General features: G+C 46.2%; 1 protein-coding gene across 1 annotated transcript; it reads left to right on the top strand.

Moving 5' to 3' along the window:
• The first annotated feature begins 812 nt into the window (after positions 1 to 812).
• Positions 813 to 15,335, top strand: shc2 (SHC (Src homology 2 domain containing) transforming protein 2). Its single transcript, XM_036521903.1, has 13 exons — positions 813 to 1,711; positions 5,834 to 5,904; positions 8,752 to 8,812; positions 8,915 to 9,034; positions 9,646 to 9,699; positions 9,908 to 9,959; positions 10,195 to 10,321; positions 10,777 to 10,954; positions 11,369 to 11,462; positions 11,729 to 11,899; positions 12,103 to 12,392; positions 12,754 to 12,907; positions 13,152 to 15,335. The coding sequence occupies exons 1-12, from the start codon at positions 986 to 988 to the stop codon at positions 12,880 to 12,882; spliced, it is 2,073 nt and encodes a 690-aa protein (XP_036377796.1). The 5' UTR covers positions 813 to 985; the 3' UTR covers positions 12,883 to 12,907; positions 13,152 to 15,335.
• Positions 15,336 to 18,513: the final 3,178 nt, after the last annotated feature.

Below are 18,513 nucleotides of genomic sequence, written 5' to 3'. Positions count from 1 at the left end.
ACCCACGCCTCGACACAGAAAATACAGTTTCCTGTTTTTGTGAGCAACTGTGAAGAGAGAGAGTAACGCCGTAGTATGGCCGGCGTGTTGTGATGTCAGGGCCAAATGTGGACGGAAAGGGGTTTCTTACGTCAGCATCTATAGCAACACCTGAACATGAAAGCTGGTGAATGGAACTCTTAAGCAATCTGACAGTCACAATCACGCCTACATACCGTCTGTGACGTCCTTTTTGGAAATATAACTGCTGACCCTGTTGCTCAATTTATGTACTATGCTCAATTTAAAAATAGCTGTTTTCTCAGTTATAATGTTGTATGGCTACATTGTAATACATAAACAGTAATAGACTGTTTTGCTTTTCTTTTTTTTTTTTAAAAAAAAGGCTCCCATAATGATTGTAAGACATAGTTTCACTTCTTAACACACAGTGAGATCATTGGAAGAAAAGCTCAATCTGTTGATTAACACCCACAAAAATGCTTGAATAATGAACTTGTGCACACTGTTTTCTGTGGTAATAATACTGGTCTTCAAAGATAAGCATTTACTGTAAAAAGAGGTGCTTCTGTCATGCCGTATAGAGGTTTATTGTGTGCACAGGAAGGTGCACCCTTGCCGTGTTGTTGTGGGGTGCTGGTTGGAAGGAAAGCCCAAGCAGATGTGGTTAGCTAATGCTGTCTGAGAGCAGCTGGGCAGGGCAGGGCTAATAGATGAGCAATAACACAATGACATCACTGAGAGGAGAGAGGGGGAGGGAGAGAGCCAAGCTGGAGAGCTCAGAGGCAGAAAGGAGAGAGAGAGGGAGAGAACGGGACAGCGCTCACTCTGCACGGACCGTGAGACATCTCTCTCCAGAAGATTTTTGCAAATAAACAGAGATTTCTTTTTTCTCCCAGTACGCCTCTCCCCCTCCCCCTCCCCTTCCCCTCGTCCTCCTAAAGCGCTCCCCTGCCACTCACTGCGTCGGGCTGCTCCCCCGGGTATGCTACTTAAGCCCAAGTATGGCCGCTTTCGCAACGACTCTGTGACCTCCTCCGACGACCTGATGCAGAGCTTAGCCATGAGCGGCAAAGTGGTCGCCACGCCGGTCGTCCCCTCCGCCTCCCCGTCCCTGCCGCTGCCCCCGCTGCAGCTCCCGGACCGCCGCCCGCCCGCCCCCAGCGGCCCGGCCCTGGCCGACTCCCCCTGCATCGACGGAGAGCAGGACGGCACCACCACCTTCTGCATGCTGATCCCCAGGATGCCCCAGTGGAAGTTCTCCAACTCGCTGCTCAGCCGGAGCCCCTCCAACTCCAGCTCTGGCTCCGGCTCCAGCTCTAGCAAGGACTCCAGCAGGGGGACCGCCCAGGGCCCGGTGGGGCCCGGCGGTTTGCCGGTCAGCGGCCCTGTGGCCAGCCTGGCCGCTGTTCTGAACTCCTGTGACCCCGTGTGTGTCACCTCCTGTTCCCTGCAGGCCATTGGCAGGCAGCGCGGTGCAGCCGGATCCAGCGGCGCGGTGGGACCCAGCGCGGGCAGCGCAGAGGGCACAGGTAGCCCAGGGGGTGCGAGCGGCTCCGGGACAGGGATGAGCCGCAGGGCGAGGGTGGAGGGCATGCAGCTGGGAAGGGAGGAACTCAGCCAGAAGGGAAGCTTCATCCATAAGCCCTCTCAGGGCTGGCTGCACCCGGACAAGAAGATCACCGGCCCAGGGGCCTCCTATATCATCAGGGTGAGTGGCACAAATGCACAAATCTCCTGTCTCCCCTCTGCAATCACACCCCACATTTGTATACAGCCCATGGCTTTGCCTTTCTTTGAGATAAGATCAATACGCATTCCCTCTCATGTGTTGCTGTGAATCAGGATATCCTGCCTTGTGTTGATGTGATAAAAGATTTTATTGGGCTTTCAGCTCTCTGTAATCCTAGGTAGAGGAGGTTTGGAGATGGTTTTGGTTGTCTTGTCCAATGCTGAACGAAACAACTGGGACATTTTTGCTGTTGTTTACAGTTAACACTTAAGGGCTTATGAATGTCTTTCATTATCTTTGGTGTGATCTAAAAACAAGTCCTCTACTTGATAGTTGTAACAAAGCAGTTTATGGAATTTGGGGTAATTGAAGCCATTTGTCACAAAATGCATTAAGCCAGCTAGACTTTTTGCTGTATCATTTCTGTTTTACTGAGTTATACAAAAGATGTACCTGTAAAGCTGGCAGTCATAGAATATGATAATGACCAATATCTTTCGCTTTTGTGTATTGTGTTTATTACACTGTGTCAGCTCTTGGCTATTTGTAAACAGATGAAGTGTGATTGAGTTGTACGTGGTTGTTTGTATGTATGGTTCTCTGTGTGTGAGTCTGTGTGTGTGTAGTTGTTGTTGTTGTTGTTGTTGGGTGGAGTGAGTGCATCTGCATGCTCTTTCTTGGTCAGTGAGTGTGTTCTCTCCTGTTTAGGTTAGTTCATGGTGTTAATGTGAAGCATACACGTTTGTCACTAAATGGTAACTCTCACTGGCGTTTAGATTCATGTTTGTCTTTCAATCTTTATGTTACATTTAGCATATGCTGACATTTTTGACGTCTGAACATTGCTAACCTTCGATGCCATTGTTTATTGTGCACCGTAAATCTCGTGTATGTACATCAGAAGAGAATATAAATTTTCTCATTACTGGCAGAGGAGTATGCATGTTTGTGAAAAATAATTCCCACAAACGAATTGTCACCACGGCAGGATAAAGTCACTTGAGTATCTAGAACCATCACTGTAGCAGTATGCGGAGATAAACAATCCCTCAAGAATGGGCTCGCGCTTACGGCACACGAGGGGTTACAGATGGAAGCAGACTATTTGACGTCAATGTCAGCGATCTTCCTCCCCGCACCCCCCTCCTCCAAGCAGGCCGCTATGGCTCTTTATCATCCTCGTCTGGGCCGGGGCACGTTTCCTAATTGCGTTACACAGGCACCATTCATTCCTGTATTCAATTAAATTTAATCATAGTCATTTGTGTCACATGTGGGGGGAGAAGCACCAGGGAAACACGGCAGCAGCTGCGAGTCTCACTGCGTCGGCGGGGCGGGAAGCAGAGGGCAAACAGGATGACCAGGACATCTTCCCCCAAACTCACGGCCCTCCTGCGTGCTCTTGCACTCCCGCCTGATGTCCCGGGCTGTCTTCCGGCCCCTGCGGGACAGCTACACCAGCACCAGAGATGGAGGAATAAACAATGCCGCTCCATCTCAGAGCCTCTCATTTCAGCTGAGCTCAACATCCCCAACGGCCACAATAGAATTATTATACTAATGGGATGTTGCTTAGCTGAAATTTTTCAATGGTTTTAGAAACAGATGTACCTATATGCATTTTAAAGTAAGCTCATTGTTTCACACTCCACTGAATGTATGCTTATGCCTCTATTCAGATAGACCCTCCGGACTCCCAGGTTAGCATGCGTCATTATAATAACGATACTAACTATAGTCATTGTAAAAGTAGTAGTAAAAGAAATAGTAACAAGGCGAGCAGCAGTGAGAACATTGCTGTGTGTAGGTGTAAGTCCCACCACATAAACATGCTGACTCCTGACAGCAGATTGCACCTGCTGCCTCCTTCTGCCATGCTGTGCTGGAGGGAAGGACCCTCGCTGTCATTTATAGAGACATTTTAGCGCTCACTCTGTAGTCAAACTCACAAGAAGATTTAAGCTGACTGCACAGGCCCCTGCAGCAGGGCACCGCAGCACTTCTGAAATCAAAAAGTTCCAGTTCCAGGAACCACGAGCTGCCGAAAAGGGTGACAAACTGTGTGTGAGAGAGGCAGTGGTGATCGCAGGCTCCCTCTCACTGAGGGTGCTGCAGCAATGAAGGAAAGAATCACATTTTAAGGTCATGCGATGACTTCATTCGTCAGAAGTTTATTTCCTAGAATGCAATACAGCACGGGGGAGGGTGAGTTGTTTGGGGTTCTCCCTCTTCCTGTTGGTGAGGTGGAAACAAGCCCTTTTCTGCTTTCACAGAATATGTCGGCCTTCTTGGAACACTTCCATCTCTGGTTTTGCGATGAGGTCAGGGAAGTGTGGGTTGAAGGTGTAACAACGGGAGTGAAACAGCAGTGTGAACGCACTTAGTGTTTGGGCCCAGAGCATTGTGACAGTAGATTGGACATGCTGACGTGAGGTCGACGCGGCTGGGCTTGGAAGGCTGTGATGCGTCTGGCTGAAGAGATGGTGACAATAGACCCATTGAGAGAGAGAGCCTGTCTCCCTGATGGAACACTTCCCCCTGTCTCCTAATCTTATTAAGCACTCACTGAGCTTGCAGGAAGAGGGGAGCTGTGGCTTGTGTCTCCACGCATCTGGGTGAAGCTGTGCATACATACACACACATACGCACACACTTGCATGTATGCATGCACACATTGCTCGCCTGCATGCATACGTGCATGTGCACGCAAAACCTCCACTCACACATTCACTCACGCATAACGATGCACACACTGATGTGAAGAAAGACAATACAGCATTGGCTGGGCAGCACTAAATAAAGGAGAAAATGTAGATAGGTTTCACAGGCGACCTAACAGCCTGGAAGAAGAGTTACCTCACCAAAAACAAACTGAAATGCAGAGCTGCAGTCTTGTGCTGCAGCACTGAGTGCATTTGTGTGGGTGGAGGCATCTGTTGGGGTTTATTGATGTGCATCTTGATTGCCTGTGCATGGGTGTGGGCGTTGCACGCAATCCACTTAGGCCTAGATGACATCATCACAGCCAGTCCGCTGAGCACACTGAGGCCCGCCAAAGTGAAATGACACGCTTTAAAATTCCAGCCCAGATGAGTTCATCCCAGCTGTCCCTCTGGCATCTGCATCCATTCCATCTCCCAGACGTGTCAGGGATGACCAGTGAGACGTGTTCCGCCCCCCTCCTGCGAGCTGTATTGCCTGTGCGCAAAACAAAAGAATTAAACTGCATAGTAAATCAGCTCCACTGAAGCAAGTGCACTCATCACAATTGTGCTTCATTGTACTCAACTTCTTCAATCAAGTGAAGAAATGTATGCTAGAATGAGAGGTGTCCAATGTGCACACACACACATGAACTAGATATTGTTTGTTTGTGTTTGTGTGTTGTATGTTTGTGTGAACCAGCATATAACTGTGTATGTTTAAGGAGATAGAAAGGATGCAAAGTAGATGAAAGATTATATCCTAGACATATGATGCTGTAGGAAATGAGTTACTATCAGAGAGGGGAAGATAACACCACAGGTTTGTTCAAGGGACTCTGACACTGAAAGGGTGCATTGTTGGTCCTATAGCTCTGTAGCTCTCGCAAGGCCTGTCCTGAGGGGCTGAGTTCTGCTGAGGGCTCTTAGCCCTGGAGCTCCCCTGATCTATTTATGAGCCAATTACCACTCTCAAAGTGTCAATTATGATGTCACTCAGAGGGATTCCTGGAAGTAATGCTCTGCCAGAATGCATAAATATTATAACCCCTTAATCACAAGGGAGGGGAGCGGGCAAGTATGATATGACAGGGGAGTGCAGTCATAAAATGTATATTCCTTTATTTGGCAATTCGTCCACACCATTAGCACTGTGGCGTAGTAACAACTCCTGTGTTAGTGACCCTGACGATTGTTTCCATTGCCTTGGTCAGTGGTCAGTTGTCAGTAGTATAGTCTGGAATTGTTCGCTCTAAGAATTTAGGACAGGGAATCGATCCATGCTCCCTAAATGGTTCTCACAGTTGATATGTGGTGCACTAAGAAAATTCTGCAGAAGAATTTTTCCCATTGTGAAACTCACACACAGTCTAGCAATGCGTGTTTCTGTTCTTTTCAGTACATGGGCTGCATTGAGGTCCTCAAGTCCATGCGGTCTCTGGACTTCAACACTCGAACACAGGTGACAAGGTAAGGCAGGGGTCAGTCCCATCATCCATACCCATGACTGCGGAGTCAGCAGAATTGGATCGGAGCACTTTGTGCAGCAGTGGCTCGAGACAAGGTTTCACATAGAAGCAGGTGTACATCTGTATGCACAAGAGTGCACATGTCGACACGCACATGCACACTGGCTGCAGCGTTTCCATCAACTGGCCAATGGAACGGCAGAATTGGGTGTGTCACCATAATCGCAAGTCAGTGGGAAGAAGTACAGTCCAGCTGGGAATGAGACTCTCACAGACAAAAAGGAATTCTTCTTAATTCGTCTTCATCTTTAATGTAAGAGAGGAAATCACTGTAAGGTAAATAGCATGATCGGTTGCTTCCAGTGATTGAATCTTTAAATCAAAGACATGGCCGTAAAGTATACCCCCGCAGCCCTCACAAGGGGGGGGGTGGGGGGGGTGGTGCAGTCCAAACAGGCCCCGAAATTTACTCAGTACAGTTAACTCCATAATGTGTCCAGTGTTATAAAGTGGTCTGTTAGTGGTCTGTTTTGTTGTGCGTTTGAAATGATAAGTATCCTTACTATGAACGATATTAAAATTCGCCTGCTCTGTGCTGCAGGAAAGGGGCCCGCTCAGGGTTAGCTGCAGGGGAGGTCTCACGTGTTAGTGTTACGGTGCTGATCAAAGACACTCTAAAAAGGAAAGGGAACTGAATACACACTAAAAAGGAAAAAGGCTTGCACCTGGCTCTACTTAAGCATTGACCCTTCTCATTGTGTGAGCACCATCTATAGGCAGAGATGACACACTGCTCCTAGTCTTGTTCAGTCAAATCTTGACCCCGTAGCACTTTGCTTTTGTCCTTTCTATGTTTCTCACAAAGAGCCCTGAACAGCGTAACCAAAGCGTGAGGTGTGAGCCGGAGCCGTCGTGCATCCGTATTCTAGACTGGCGCTTTCTGCACTGCCCGCTTGGGTGCGAGTGTGGTTGTTTATGGTGAGTGTTGCTGGGGGGCGTGCGGGAGGCGGGGCGAGGAGCTCCGCTGAGACCGGGCCCCGGTGATCGATGCGCAGTAATCTGAGCTACGCGCGCGCAGCGGGCTAAGTGCAGGGAGAACGGCAGCAGTGGAGTGATTGAGAGATGTATTATTGATGATGCTCTCTAATGACTGTGGAGAGCTGCAGTGGCCTGGATAGATGCACGCTGGTGGAAAATGAGCGCGTCCAGGAGCAGGGGCACTAAACAAAACAACTACAGCAAATAAAACAGCGAAAGAATTACGGGGTTATTGCAGGATACACCTATGGCGACATTACTGTCATGTTGGTTATGGGTACAGGGAATGAAATTAACATTCCAATGCAATTAAGTCACATTATGATGGGTTACTCATGCAGATATGTAAATTAAGGCTCTCTGAATAGGGAGTGTAAAGAGAGTTTGAGAGAGGACTTCAGGTCTGTACTGCATCACAGCCTCACATTACACAATCATTATTATACCTATGATATTCAAAACCCACAGGAAAAAAAGTTCAATGAAAGCCATAGATTATTTAAAACAAAGTTTGTCAGAGATGTTATGAAGAACCAGGATATAAGAAATATGTGAGGAGAAGATGGAGCTTAGAAGTGACAGGAAGTCTAGGGCTGTATTTATCCTCCCCACTGGCTCTCATGATTAAGGCCCTCAAAATGAATCAGGTCAATCACTGTCAGGGCATGGTATAAACTGGCTCAATGTCCTGCTGGTTTTAGGAGGAAGCAGAGTGGCCTTGGACATATCATGCATGTGTGCACCTACACACAGACACACAGACACACAGGGCAATACCCAATCAGTTTTCAGTGACTATCATGGAGGATGTTTGTGGTGCTCCTGACCCAAATACACTCTCAGTATCCCTCCCCCCCCATTGACAGTTAACTGCAGTTTCTTCTTCTCCAGCTCTGCATTGCCTCTTTTGCTCGAGTCGAATTGGGTGAGATCTGAGAGTTTGAAAAAGCCGTGAAAAGTCCCCAGTACAGGGCAAGTGCTGCGTGTTAATTATTCATGAGCCATTTGATCCTGGTCGGGTCCTTGACACGGGCAGCTGCCACCTGTCCCTGCAGTCCCCTGACACTGCCCAGCATAGTGTATCACAGAGAACTGCATCCAGACTGAGGGATATCAACACACCCACTCACATTCTGTGTGCCTTGTGGCTTTGACACAGTTCTTACAGGGAAGGAACGATAAGAAGTATTTGTTTGAAAGTGGATTGTTTTTGGGTATGGAACAGCACCGTAACACAAACACGTGAGCCCCCTCTGTCTCTGTCTGTATATTTTAACTAGCCTATTTTGTACCATATTATAAAGGCAAATTCCCTGTAGGTATGTGAAAACCTGATAAAGTAAAAAAATATTTATTGCTCTGATTCAGCATATACAGGCTAACTAACTTCATATGGCTAGCATATAAAATGGTATATTGGAGAAATAAATTCAACACAATTAGGCTAACTGTTTATCTTGCCAACACTGTCGGTAGCTGTCTAAACTATAGCAACCATCTAGCCTACCTGCTAACTCCAACAGACTGCATCCTTCACGGCTGACAGGATTTACCGTTCCAAATATATATAAAGAACTGTTTGATTAGGATGTCTAAAGCTGAGAAATATGGAGGTAATGTTCTATGGAATTAAGGTAAATCGTTGCATCACTGGGCGTGGAATGTGGACGTGGTCGTCTTTGTGCATTCACCCAGTGCGAAAGAGTACCCCCTTGCTTCTCTGGAAGGTCATCTGGCTGTTCTGTGGTTGCCAGGTGCTGCAATAGCAAATTCCAACATTGTTTGACCCATCCTTTTTGCCGTACCCTAGGGAAGCCATCAACAGGCTGTACGAGGTTGTGCCTGGGGTGAAGGGCACCTGGAAGAAGAAGGTGAGAAGGTCTCTCTGTGCTCGACTATACGAAATGCAACTGGGGATGGGCTGTTTGTGAATCGCGGACGATGACCCCTCTCTCTGCTCCTCTCCGCCTCAGGCCGCTAACAAGGCCCTGCAATCCATTATGGGGAAGAGCAATCTGCGCTTTGCTGGAATGAGCATCGCCATCAACATCTCCATTGAGGGGCTCAGCCTGCTTGTCCCCACCACACGCCAGGTCAGCGTGCAGCACCTCACCTCAGTTGAGCACAGCACTCGCTGACAACCTGGCACAGTGCAGCACTTTTCTCTACAGCTCAGCACAACACAGCACTGTGTTTATCATTACAACTCAGCACAGCACAGCACTGCACTTACTGTATCACAACAACTTAGCACAGCAGAGCCTATATCACTACAGCTTAGCGCAACACAGCACATACAGCTCCAGCCCAGCACAGCCTATATCACTACAGCACAGCACATGTAACTACAGCACATATCTGTACAGCTCAGCACAGCACAACACAGTACTTATCATTACAGGACAGCACTGCACACATAACTACAGCTCAGCTCAGCTCAGCACAGCACAGTAGTCATGGCACAGTGCAGCATATGTCACTACAGCTCAACACGGCATCTGTACACCTCATATTAGCAAAGTACGGCACCGTGCCCCCTAGTGTTTTAAAGACTCGCACAGTGCAATACATTGCAGCTACAAATTGCGCACACTTAGAGCCCTAAAGGCCGGACATGTTAAATTCTCCTTTCTTTGTGCAGGGAAAGGATGCATTATGTTGTTATTGATCCGCTGAGAAATGTATTGTTCTCCCTCTGTCTCAGGTGATTGCTCACCACCCCATGCAGTCCATCTCCTTTGCTTCCGGTGGAGATACGGTGAGGGATTCAAGCCTTAGCGCAATCATTTTCTTTTAGCCGTGCATTGTCTCTACGGCACAAATCAGTCATTATGTCAGGATCTGACTGCGAGTCTGCACATCTCAATTAGCAGCGTGCTGCTGTGATCTGTCTCTGTCTTCACTTCAACTTGGAAGTGTTTCTTCTCAATTATAGGAATTTTGCAGCTTTTATTCTTCTGTTTCAGGACACGCCTGACTATGTTGCTTATGTAGCTAAAGATCCCGTCAACCAGAGAGGTAATTGTCAGCCTTCTCGAATCTATCATCACCATTCAATTACTTTTCGCAATGACTCAATCTTAAATTGCGTATTTTTTTTTACCTTATATACACTTCATAAAATGGTGTCTGTCCACTGTATGCTTGCGCATTCATCAAATGGGTGCTCTTTACATGTGTGGCTTGTTCTTGACTGTCCATCCGTAGAAATGAATTTGATTCACTTGAGATGTTTTTTTTCGCCATCCTGCAGCTTGCCACATCCTGGAGTGCTGCGACGGCCTGGCCCAGAGCGTCATCAGCACCATTGGCCAGGCCTTCGAGCTGCAGTTCAAACAGTACCTGCACAGCCCGCCCAAGGCCATTCCCACACTCGAGCGGTGAGAGAGAGACCCCCGGCACAGACACACAGGAAGCAGATGTGGCTGAATGTATGCAACGGCACAAGCGCTTCTCGTTAGCCACAGCGGGCTGTGAAGCACAATTCTTTTTTCTCTGCAAAAAAAAAAATTACTTCCTGGTTACGTGACTTCTGCAATGAGATATGCCGCGTTCTGATTTTATTCCCTAGTCTGATGTTGCTAATATTGAGAGAGCTGGACTGCTATTTAAAACTGGATCGATTTTAGTGCGCCGTGGGAGCTCATGTCTCAGCGGTGTTACCTGGTAGATGGCGGGGGCAGTACCTTCTTTCTTCCTGGTTTCAAATTCTTCCCGTTCTGACCGATGCTACCAGCATAACCTCTGTACACAGTGACACCAGGCGGGATGTGTTGTGCTGTCTCATTTTGGAAATGCAATTTGGATCAGTGCTAATTTTGTCCCTGGGTCCTAGGAATATCAGGACAGATGAATCGGCATGGGGCGATGATGAAGACTCCGCAGAGCATGACTACTACAACAGCATCCCAGGGAAGGAGCCTCCGGTTGGGGGAGTGGTGGACTCCAGGCTGAGGCCTCCAGGGGCCCTGCTAGGCCACATCCATACCCAGCCTCCAAGCAAGACCACGCAGGTGAGTCCCCTGATCCCTACCACTCCCCTGACATTAGAGCAGCAGTTACTAAGGGCAAAAGCGATGATGTTGTTGACCTAGTATATGGCTTTAGTAGTGTGTGACTGCGCCATTGTGGATAGGTCCTTCTCCTTGATTATATGAGCAAACAGAGACTATACGATGCAGACAGGCAGGAATAAATTCAACACCAGAACGATTTAAATTTGTGCAATTGATGTGTATTGAGTTGACATATTAAATTCCTCTCTAAGCTTTATAGCTGCGTGATATCTTCTTGGAGATCCATTTGCTTTTGTTTTTATGGCTGTTTTGAGTATATGTCACAATGAAACTGAATTAAACAAATAGCAGGAGCAGCTCAGCTGTCACTATCCTGGAATCATCATGAATTTGTGGCCTGTCTGCTTGTAGATGGGATCTCAAGCAAAGAGAGACGGTGCCTCCTACCCCCCAGTGCAGCTGTGCTATGATGTTCATTGGGACACAGAGACCAGCAGCAGCTCAGGTGAGACCCCCTGTGGAGAAAGTTGGTACTGTGAAGTGATTGCCCTGGAATCAGGTTTAGACCGGGCACTTAACAACATATTCAAAACAAAATCGTATTCTGATTATCTAATTTTTTTTTAATAAAATGAAATGAAGAGCTTGGTAATTTTGAAGATGTTAGGTGTCATGTACAGGACTAGGAGTGTTTAAGGATGCTCCCGCTAAGGTGTGGTCAGAAGGGTGGCACTCAATGACTCAATGACAAGTATGTTGTGTGACTGGTAGGCCTGACGTCTGATGGGTACCTGCGTGCAGACGGCCAGCCACCTGGTAGCCGTGACTATGAAGAGCACCTGTATGTGAACACCCAGAATCTAGACGGTTGGGAACCTGGGTCAGAGAAAAGCTGGGGGGGCCGCGGGTCTGAGAGCCCCAAGAAAGACATCTTCGACATGAGTAAGTGCCACACAGTACAGGTCCATCCTCTCAACTTAATCAGGTTGAACACTCATGAATGGCTGTGTGTGTACATATGTGAGCGTTTTTGTCTGTGTGTCTGTGTGTGTATGTGTGTGTGTGCATGTGCGGCGTGTGTGTGTGTGTGTGCGTGCATGCTTCGTGTCTGGTTTCTCTTGCCATGATTCCCCTGTGCTCTGCAGGGCCCTTCGAGGATGCCCTCAAGATGCACGAGGCAGGGGGCGTGTGTGTGCTGGAGGACCAGTGGCCCAGCCCACCCCGACGCCGCGCCCCCATCGCGCCCACCGAGGAGCAGCTGCGGCGCGAGGCCTGGTACCACGGGCGCATGAGCCGGCGGGACGCCGAGAAGCTGCTGGCGCGAGACGGAGACTTCCTGGTGCGGGACAGCGCCACCAACCCGGGGCAGTACGTCCTGACGGGCATGCACTGCGGCCTGCCCAAACACCTGCTGCTGGTGGACCCCGAGGGCGTGGTGAGTGAGACCCCTGTAACACCCCTGTCTGTGTGCCAGTCACCCTCACCAAGGCCAGCAGGAGGAACGTTGGATATTGATGAAACAGAGTTAGGGACAAAGGCTGATTTCCAAATGTCTTCTTTGCCCCTTTTACATTCGGGAAAACTTATCTCAGGTCAGTTCATCAAAACGGAGGCTTGTGCATAGCACTCTGTTCAATGGTGCTTTATGCGTTATAATGATTAAGAGTGTATTCCTGGGGATTGTGACTCATGACAGATTTATCCAAATTATTTAGGGCACATACATGTATAGTTTTTTTTCCTCATCTCTCTGCTTTACTGCTGTCTAATCACTGATTTCTCTCTGTCACCTGTAGGTTCGCACCAAAGACATGCTTTTTGAAAGTATCAGTCATCTTATCAATTACCACCTACAAAACGAGCTGCCCATCGTAGCAGCTGAGAGTGAACTGCACCTCCAACAGGTGGTCCGTCGAAAACAATGATCCCACCCCTTGAATGTCTGCAGTGGTAAGTGTATACACCTTTAGTACTTTGCTCCAGTACTTATAGCCAACAGCACAATTACCCATCTTACACTGAAAGCTTCCTGGTCCTTGAATGTCCTGTACACCATTTGAGTATATGGTGCCCTAACTTGCAGGGTATTTTGTTTATAATCACAACTGAGATTATACTGGAATCGCATCTGGGATTTGATGTTCTGTCTATTGCAGTGCACCAACGTGTTGTTGACACTGTTCCTCGTTGCCAGGAGACAGGACTGCCCTCGTGTGACCTTGAGCGGCTGAAAGCGGGAGGTCCTCGTCTTGCCTTAAACAGACTCTGAGCGCCCCTCCCCCCCACCACCCCCCCACTGGGCTGGCACAGAGGGCACAGGAGCGGACTCTACTGCAGCCGTGAGCCGGACTGCATTTGACGCTGAAAACAAACCATTCATTTCAACAAAAACAATCAGCATGTCTGTGTTATGTTAATGGATGCTGTCTCTCACGCTGACCCTGAAATCTGTCTCACGCGGAGGGAATGTGAGGTCTGGGACAGGGGGGACAGGACATCAGAGGTAAGAGAAGAATATGGAAGAAGTGGCTCCGCTTCTCTGAGGTGGGCTTACAAGTGTAACCTAAACGGTGTCCCACAAGGTTAGTGTTCTATTAAGAAAAATAACAGAAACGAGGGATGGAAACCTTGCACTAAGTCTGTGCTGCACGGTAACAGTGTTACAAGAATGTATTGGGCTTCCTTCAGTCCAGAGTCTTTCAGTGCGAGAATGTGGACACAGAAAACTCAACGTTATGGCATGTGTCAGTGATTGTGTGTTCGGGACATATACTTACACTTAAGTTTGTGTTGTGGAAAAAAAAGTAGGGCAGTGTAGTTCCCTTATACCACCCCTTCATGTTTTTACAAGAGTAAAAGCGGCCTGCTTGTGGTCTGCATTCTTTTTTCCCATGGTTCTTCCTAGACCTGCCACAGATCACTACGATGAAAAGCACTATGGCCCCTGCTTTATGAACAAACTCTGATATAATCAGCCACATGAGTGTGTTTATATTGTATGCCACTTACACTGTACAGTGTTTTTTGTGAACATAATTACACAAATAAGTGTTCTCATAAGTTGTGTTTCCATAATTTAGTTCCTTTATTGCAGCAGCAAGATAATTTCTTCAAACTTACCTCAGGAGCAAAGATCAGGTGTAGATAACCTCTCATGTATTAGATCCTTTTCTGCGATGATAAAGGCATTCAGAAATGTTTATCCACACCAAAGCTGCAAACCAAACTCACCAACACATAGAACCTCTAAAGCCAGGTCTCTCATTAATCTATTAGATTAATTCAACACATGGCAATGTGAGAACCTCACATTCTGGGTTCTATGAGAGAACCTCATGTTCTGGGTTCTATGATAGCAGGAGGTAAAATCACAGTAGGATCAACATTGTATTGTTATTGTGGCTCATATTGTCAGTGCTAAATACTTAACTGCAGGTATTCACGCTCAGCATTTAACATGCAGCTGTCGTCTGGTCACATCACTAACAAATTTGATCAGTCTGTCTTTGCGATCCGTATTTTGCGAAACAGTAGATGCATCTAGATCCTTGGTGTTGTTTGGCTTCATCTCCCCGTTGTATCTCCACTGCTGGGTCCCTGGTTGCCTGATTGATGTCGATCAGGCCCTCTCTGTGAAAACTTCTCGTCTCTGTCGCATCAAATTCAGCGGTTGCACATATCGTTGGAATCGATTGTATGTTGTCGAACATTTCCCCTCCTACTTTCACAAGAATCACAAAATCAACAACCGAGTCTATACTGGCTCTTGAAACCCTCGTTGAAGAACAGAGCAGTGCCTTAATTGTCCTCATGTTTTGTCTTGCGTTGAACCAAAAGAATGAAAAAGTTCACTTGCATCATCAAAATTATTGCATCACACTTATACCATGTGTATGTCAGGGGAAGTCAATGCTGTTCCCAGAGGACTGAATGGTTCTGGTTTCCCTTCCATCTCGCATCTTTTTCCTTTGATCGTGGGTCTTATTCGGACTGGAAGTCAACACATGAGATCAATGAGTCTGCATAAGCTGTGTACCTGCAGACACATCCGAAGCCATATCTATTGGCCTGATCCCCGAAGGCCAGCATTGCCTGCCACTGCTGTCTGCTGTCTGCTCTCACTTAGAATCTCTCCCTACAGACTTCCCACATAAGGCAGGTGGTGTCCTGTTTAGTCCAAGAATCAGTTTTCACCACGGCCATGTACTGTGAACGAGCTGACTGCAGAGCCGCTGTGCAGCCAGACTGAGGGTAATGCATTCAGGATCCCCGTGGCCTGGGCAGCGCTCACTCCGCTCTCCAAGCCTGCTGAAAAGGAAAGGAAACGAGAGGAAGATCTGTGATGTAATACTTTACTCGAGTTTTCAGAAAGACCCCCCCCCCCCCCCCTGCTGTCTCAGGACATTCTTGTATTGGCTCGTCTTTGAACTAAATGCTATTTTCAATAAAACTCTCAAACCTTAAAGCAAATGTGCTTCAGTGCGAGTGGTTCGTTTGACCCAGTCTTTTAATAAGTGGTGAAAAAACGGTTTTGTCTGCATTCGTCCACAATTCACATCCATATAGACACAGTTATGCTGTCTGGTTTAGTGTATGAGCGACCTCAGTGAAGGAGGACAGCATTCTTCATTACAGCTCTTTTGAATCAGAGGCGACGAGTGTTAGTTACTGTGCGTATCAAAGTAAGGGTATTGCAGTGTATGTAATGATGTAAATCTGTATTGTCAAGCTGTGGTGTCAGTATATACCTGTCCTAAGAAATAGATCAGGTATACAGGGTAAATATATGCACTAGTGCTACATCAAAAATATAACATCACATTTTAACTTTAAAATGAATGAGTAAATAAATACACTATAAAACACTGATGTGACCTTGCAGCAAGCTAACTCTTGCTGTGGAGAGATCTAACTCCTTGTATACAGTGTATCCTACCTGGCTGGCCTGAGAACCTGGTTTGTGCTCAGCTCCTCCATACTAAAAGGCTCATTACTGTCAGCTGAGATGGCAGTGTTAATTGGACAAGAATCCAAACTTGTATTATACCTTCCTTGTTGATTCAAACTGATTAGAAAGCACCTGCTGGACCCTGGGAGTACACTGTCTAACTCCAACCTCTGACCCCTTTATCTCATTAACCCTGGGGCACAAATGTACTGATACCCATAAAATGTTAAATAATCAGCAGACCTGCCTTCTGGTGTTATTGTATTATCTCTGAACATATTAGTCTCAAAGAACGTCAGGGAGCCTGACGACTTTGCAGATGCCCATTTGGTGTTAGTTTACATTTTTTTTTTTCCATACATGAAGTATTTGAAAAGGAGGCCTCTGGGAAAATGACTCTACTAACAAATTTCACTTTGGGGAATGGAGGCTTAGTATTACAAAGGTTTATTTTTGCAGAGCAGTCACAGCATTGTCAGTTCTAGCTCTGTTCCATAACGGAATGAAAACTGTATATGGTTCATCATTTGGCCCATGTTGTCAAAGTATGGACGAAGAAGCAGACATGACAGGGAACTCCTGTACTGGTAAAGTACAGTATGAGAATGCATCCTGAATTCAGTGGGACATTACATTTCTCACACATCAACAATGTCTTATGGCAGATGTGTACCCATAGCACCAGTGTACTTTCTCTATGGTTGCTTCCAATTCCAGACCCTAGCAACTTGCTAGGAATAGATCTCTGTGCCTTTCATTACTGATGCAGCTGACGGGGTGATTGCCAATCAATGGACAACACTTTAGGCCTGAGACTGTATGAAAAAGGATCCACTTTCCTATTCATTTTAATCTGAATGAACATGAACCTCTGATTATACCTAAACCTTCAGGATTTTTTTTTACTTTGTTGCTGATATTTTGCATTGAAATTGGATGGAAAAGGCACTATACAGAGTTAAACAGGGCTTTTATTGTGCACTACATCTATTGAAGCTTTTATTATGAAGTACATGGACACTTGCATGAAACCAACGTGTCAATAATGTATGCAACCGAAGGCATTACCACATTGTGGCCAGCAAATCTGTCAATTGAACAAAGCTGGTGATTAAGGGGCTAATAACCTTCACTGAAATTTACTCCCTAAGCTAGGAGACACCCTTGTATGTGGAGGACTCGCTCTTGCATGCACAAAACTGAGATGTAGGATCTAGGGAAGGGTGTAGGCATTGGATTGGATATTTTCCTTAATGGCTACTAACTAATATTATGGATACAAATGTTATTATGCCTATGGGCAGAACATAGTCAGTTAGTCCAAGAAGGCTTGAAATGTTTGGACAAATATAATCAATACTTAGTTAAGATACTGTTATGCAAAGTAAGTGAAAGCATGTGAAACACCCATTTATAAAAACATTTCTGGTTTTCTAGGATACTTTTATATAATTTATATAATTTCCTTCGGGATCAATAAAGTCTTGTCTCATATTAAAACAGTAACCATAAAATTAACAACATTAGACTGATTACACTTAAAATGAGGTGCCAAACATGTCTTGATATTTCTGTACTTATGGAAGGTATATGACTAAATACAATACCTATCAGTTCAATAGTAGGAATTAATTAATACCCTCAACATACTCGGAATTACCAAATTAACACTCATAAATGAATGACATAGGTCTGTTTTTTAGTCCCTTCTACTGGAAAGAGTGCACATTTTGTAATCAAAACTAAGCAGAATGGTTCATTTTCATTATAGTGCATTTTTATTGCATAACACATTGTCCAACTGGACCGGCTATGGCAGCGATTTTTGGAAACTTTGTATTGGGTCCCCTGCTTCCCTGCCATTACAGCCACAGAATTTCTCCACAGGTTTCACCAGCTCCTTGAACAGGTGCCCCCCCCCGGGTTTGCTTTGTTTTTCGTTCCTTTCCTCTTCCCTGGAGAGGGAAGATTGAGAGTGGCATGCAGCACCAGCTTCCAGTAACCAGCCCTGTGTGTAGGCCTCTCCACCTGCTGGAGGAGCACTGCTTTTGGGGGAGGAGGCCCAGTGCTCTGTCCGTTCCAAGTGTAATCTCATGCGCAGGCTTTCAAGTGAAACAGGAAGCGCAGTGCAATCACAGAACTGTAGTTACCTTTTTTAACCACTAGATGGCTGTGTAATGCTGGTGCCCAGAGGGCAGACCTGATGACTACTGAATTGCATAATGTCTGTGAAAAATATGTGAACTTACTTTCTGGAAGAACTACGCACTTTGTTCCTCAGCTGTGCCCGATTCTGTCTCGGGAGTGCTGAGCAAAAGATGTGTGCTTTTGTGCTTTTCCCATGCTCCATTTTTACTTACCCTTTATATATTAAGTCTTTGGTATATTTTTATTTATGAGAGAATTTCAGGAAAACTCTTTTCCTTATTCTGCTGTCTTCTCCCTCTTGAGTTTTAATCATTGTCTGCACCATTCACACAATGATTTCCAAAACCAGCTACAATTAAATAACCTAATTTCTTTTGAGTTCATTAGTATCATCCATAACATAGTAGCATGAGACTGCAAATGTTTGTTCTCAGTTACTATGTCTTTTATGCTGATTATT

This window comes from Megalops cyprinoides, chromosome 2 (genome assembly GCF_013368585.1).
Source record: "Megalops cyprinoides isolate fMegCyp1 chromosome 2, fMegCyp1.pri, whole genome shotgun sequence".
In the NCBI taxonomy this organism is placed as follows: domain Eukaryota; kingdom Metazoa; phylum Chordata; class Actinopteri; order Elopiformes; family Megalopidae; genus Megalops; species Megalops cyprinoides.
This window is presented reverse-complemented; position numbering and strand designations above follow the sequence as displayed.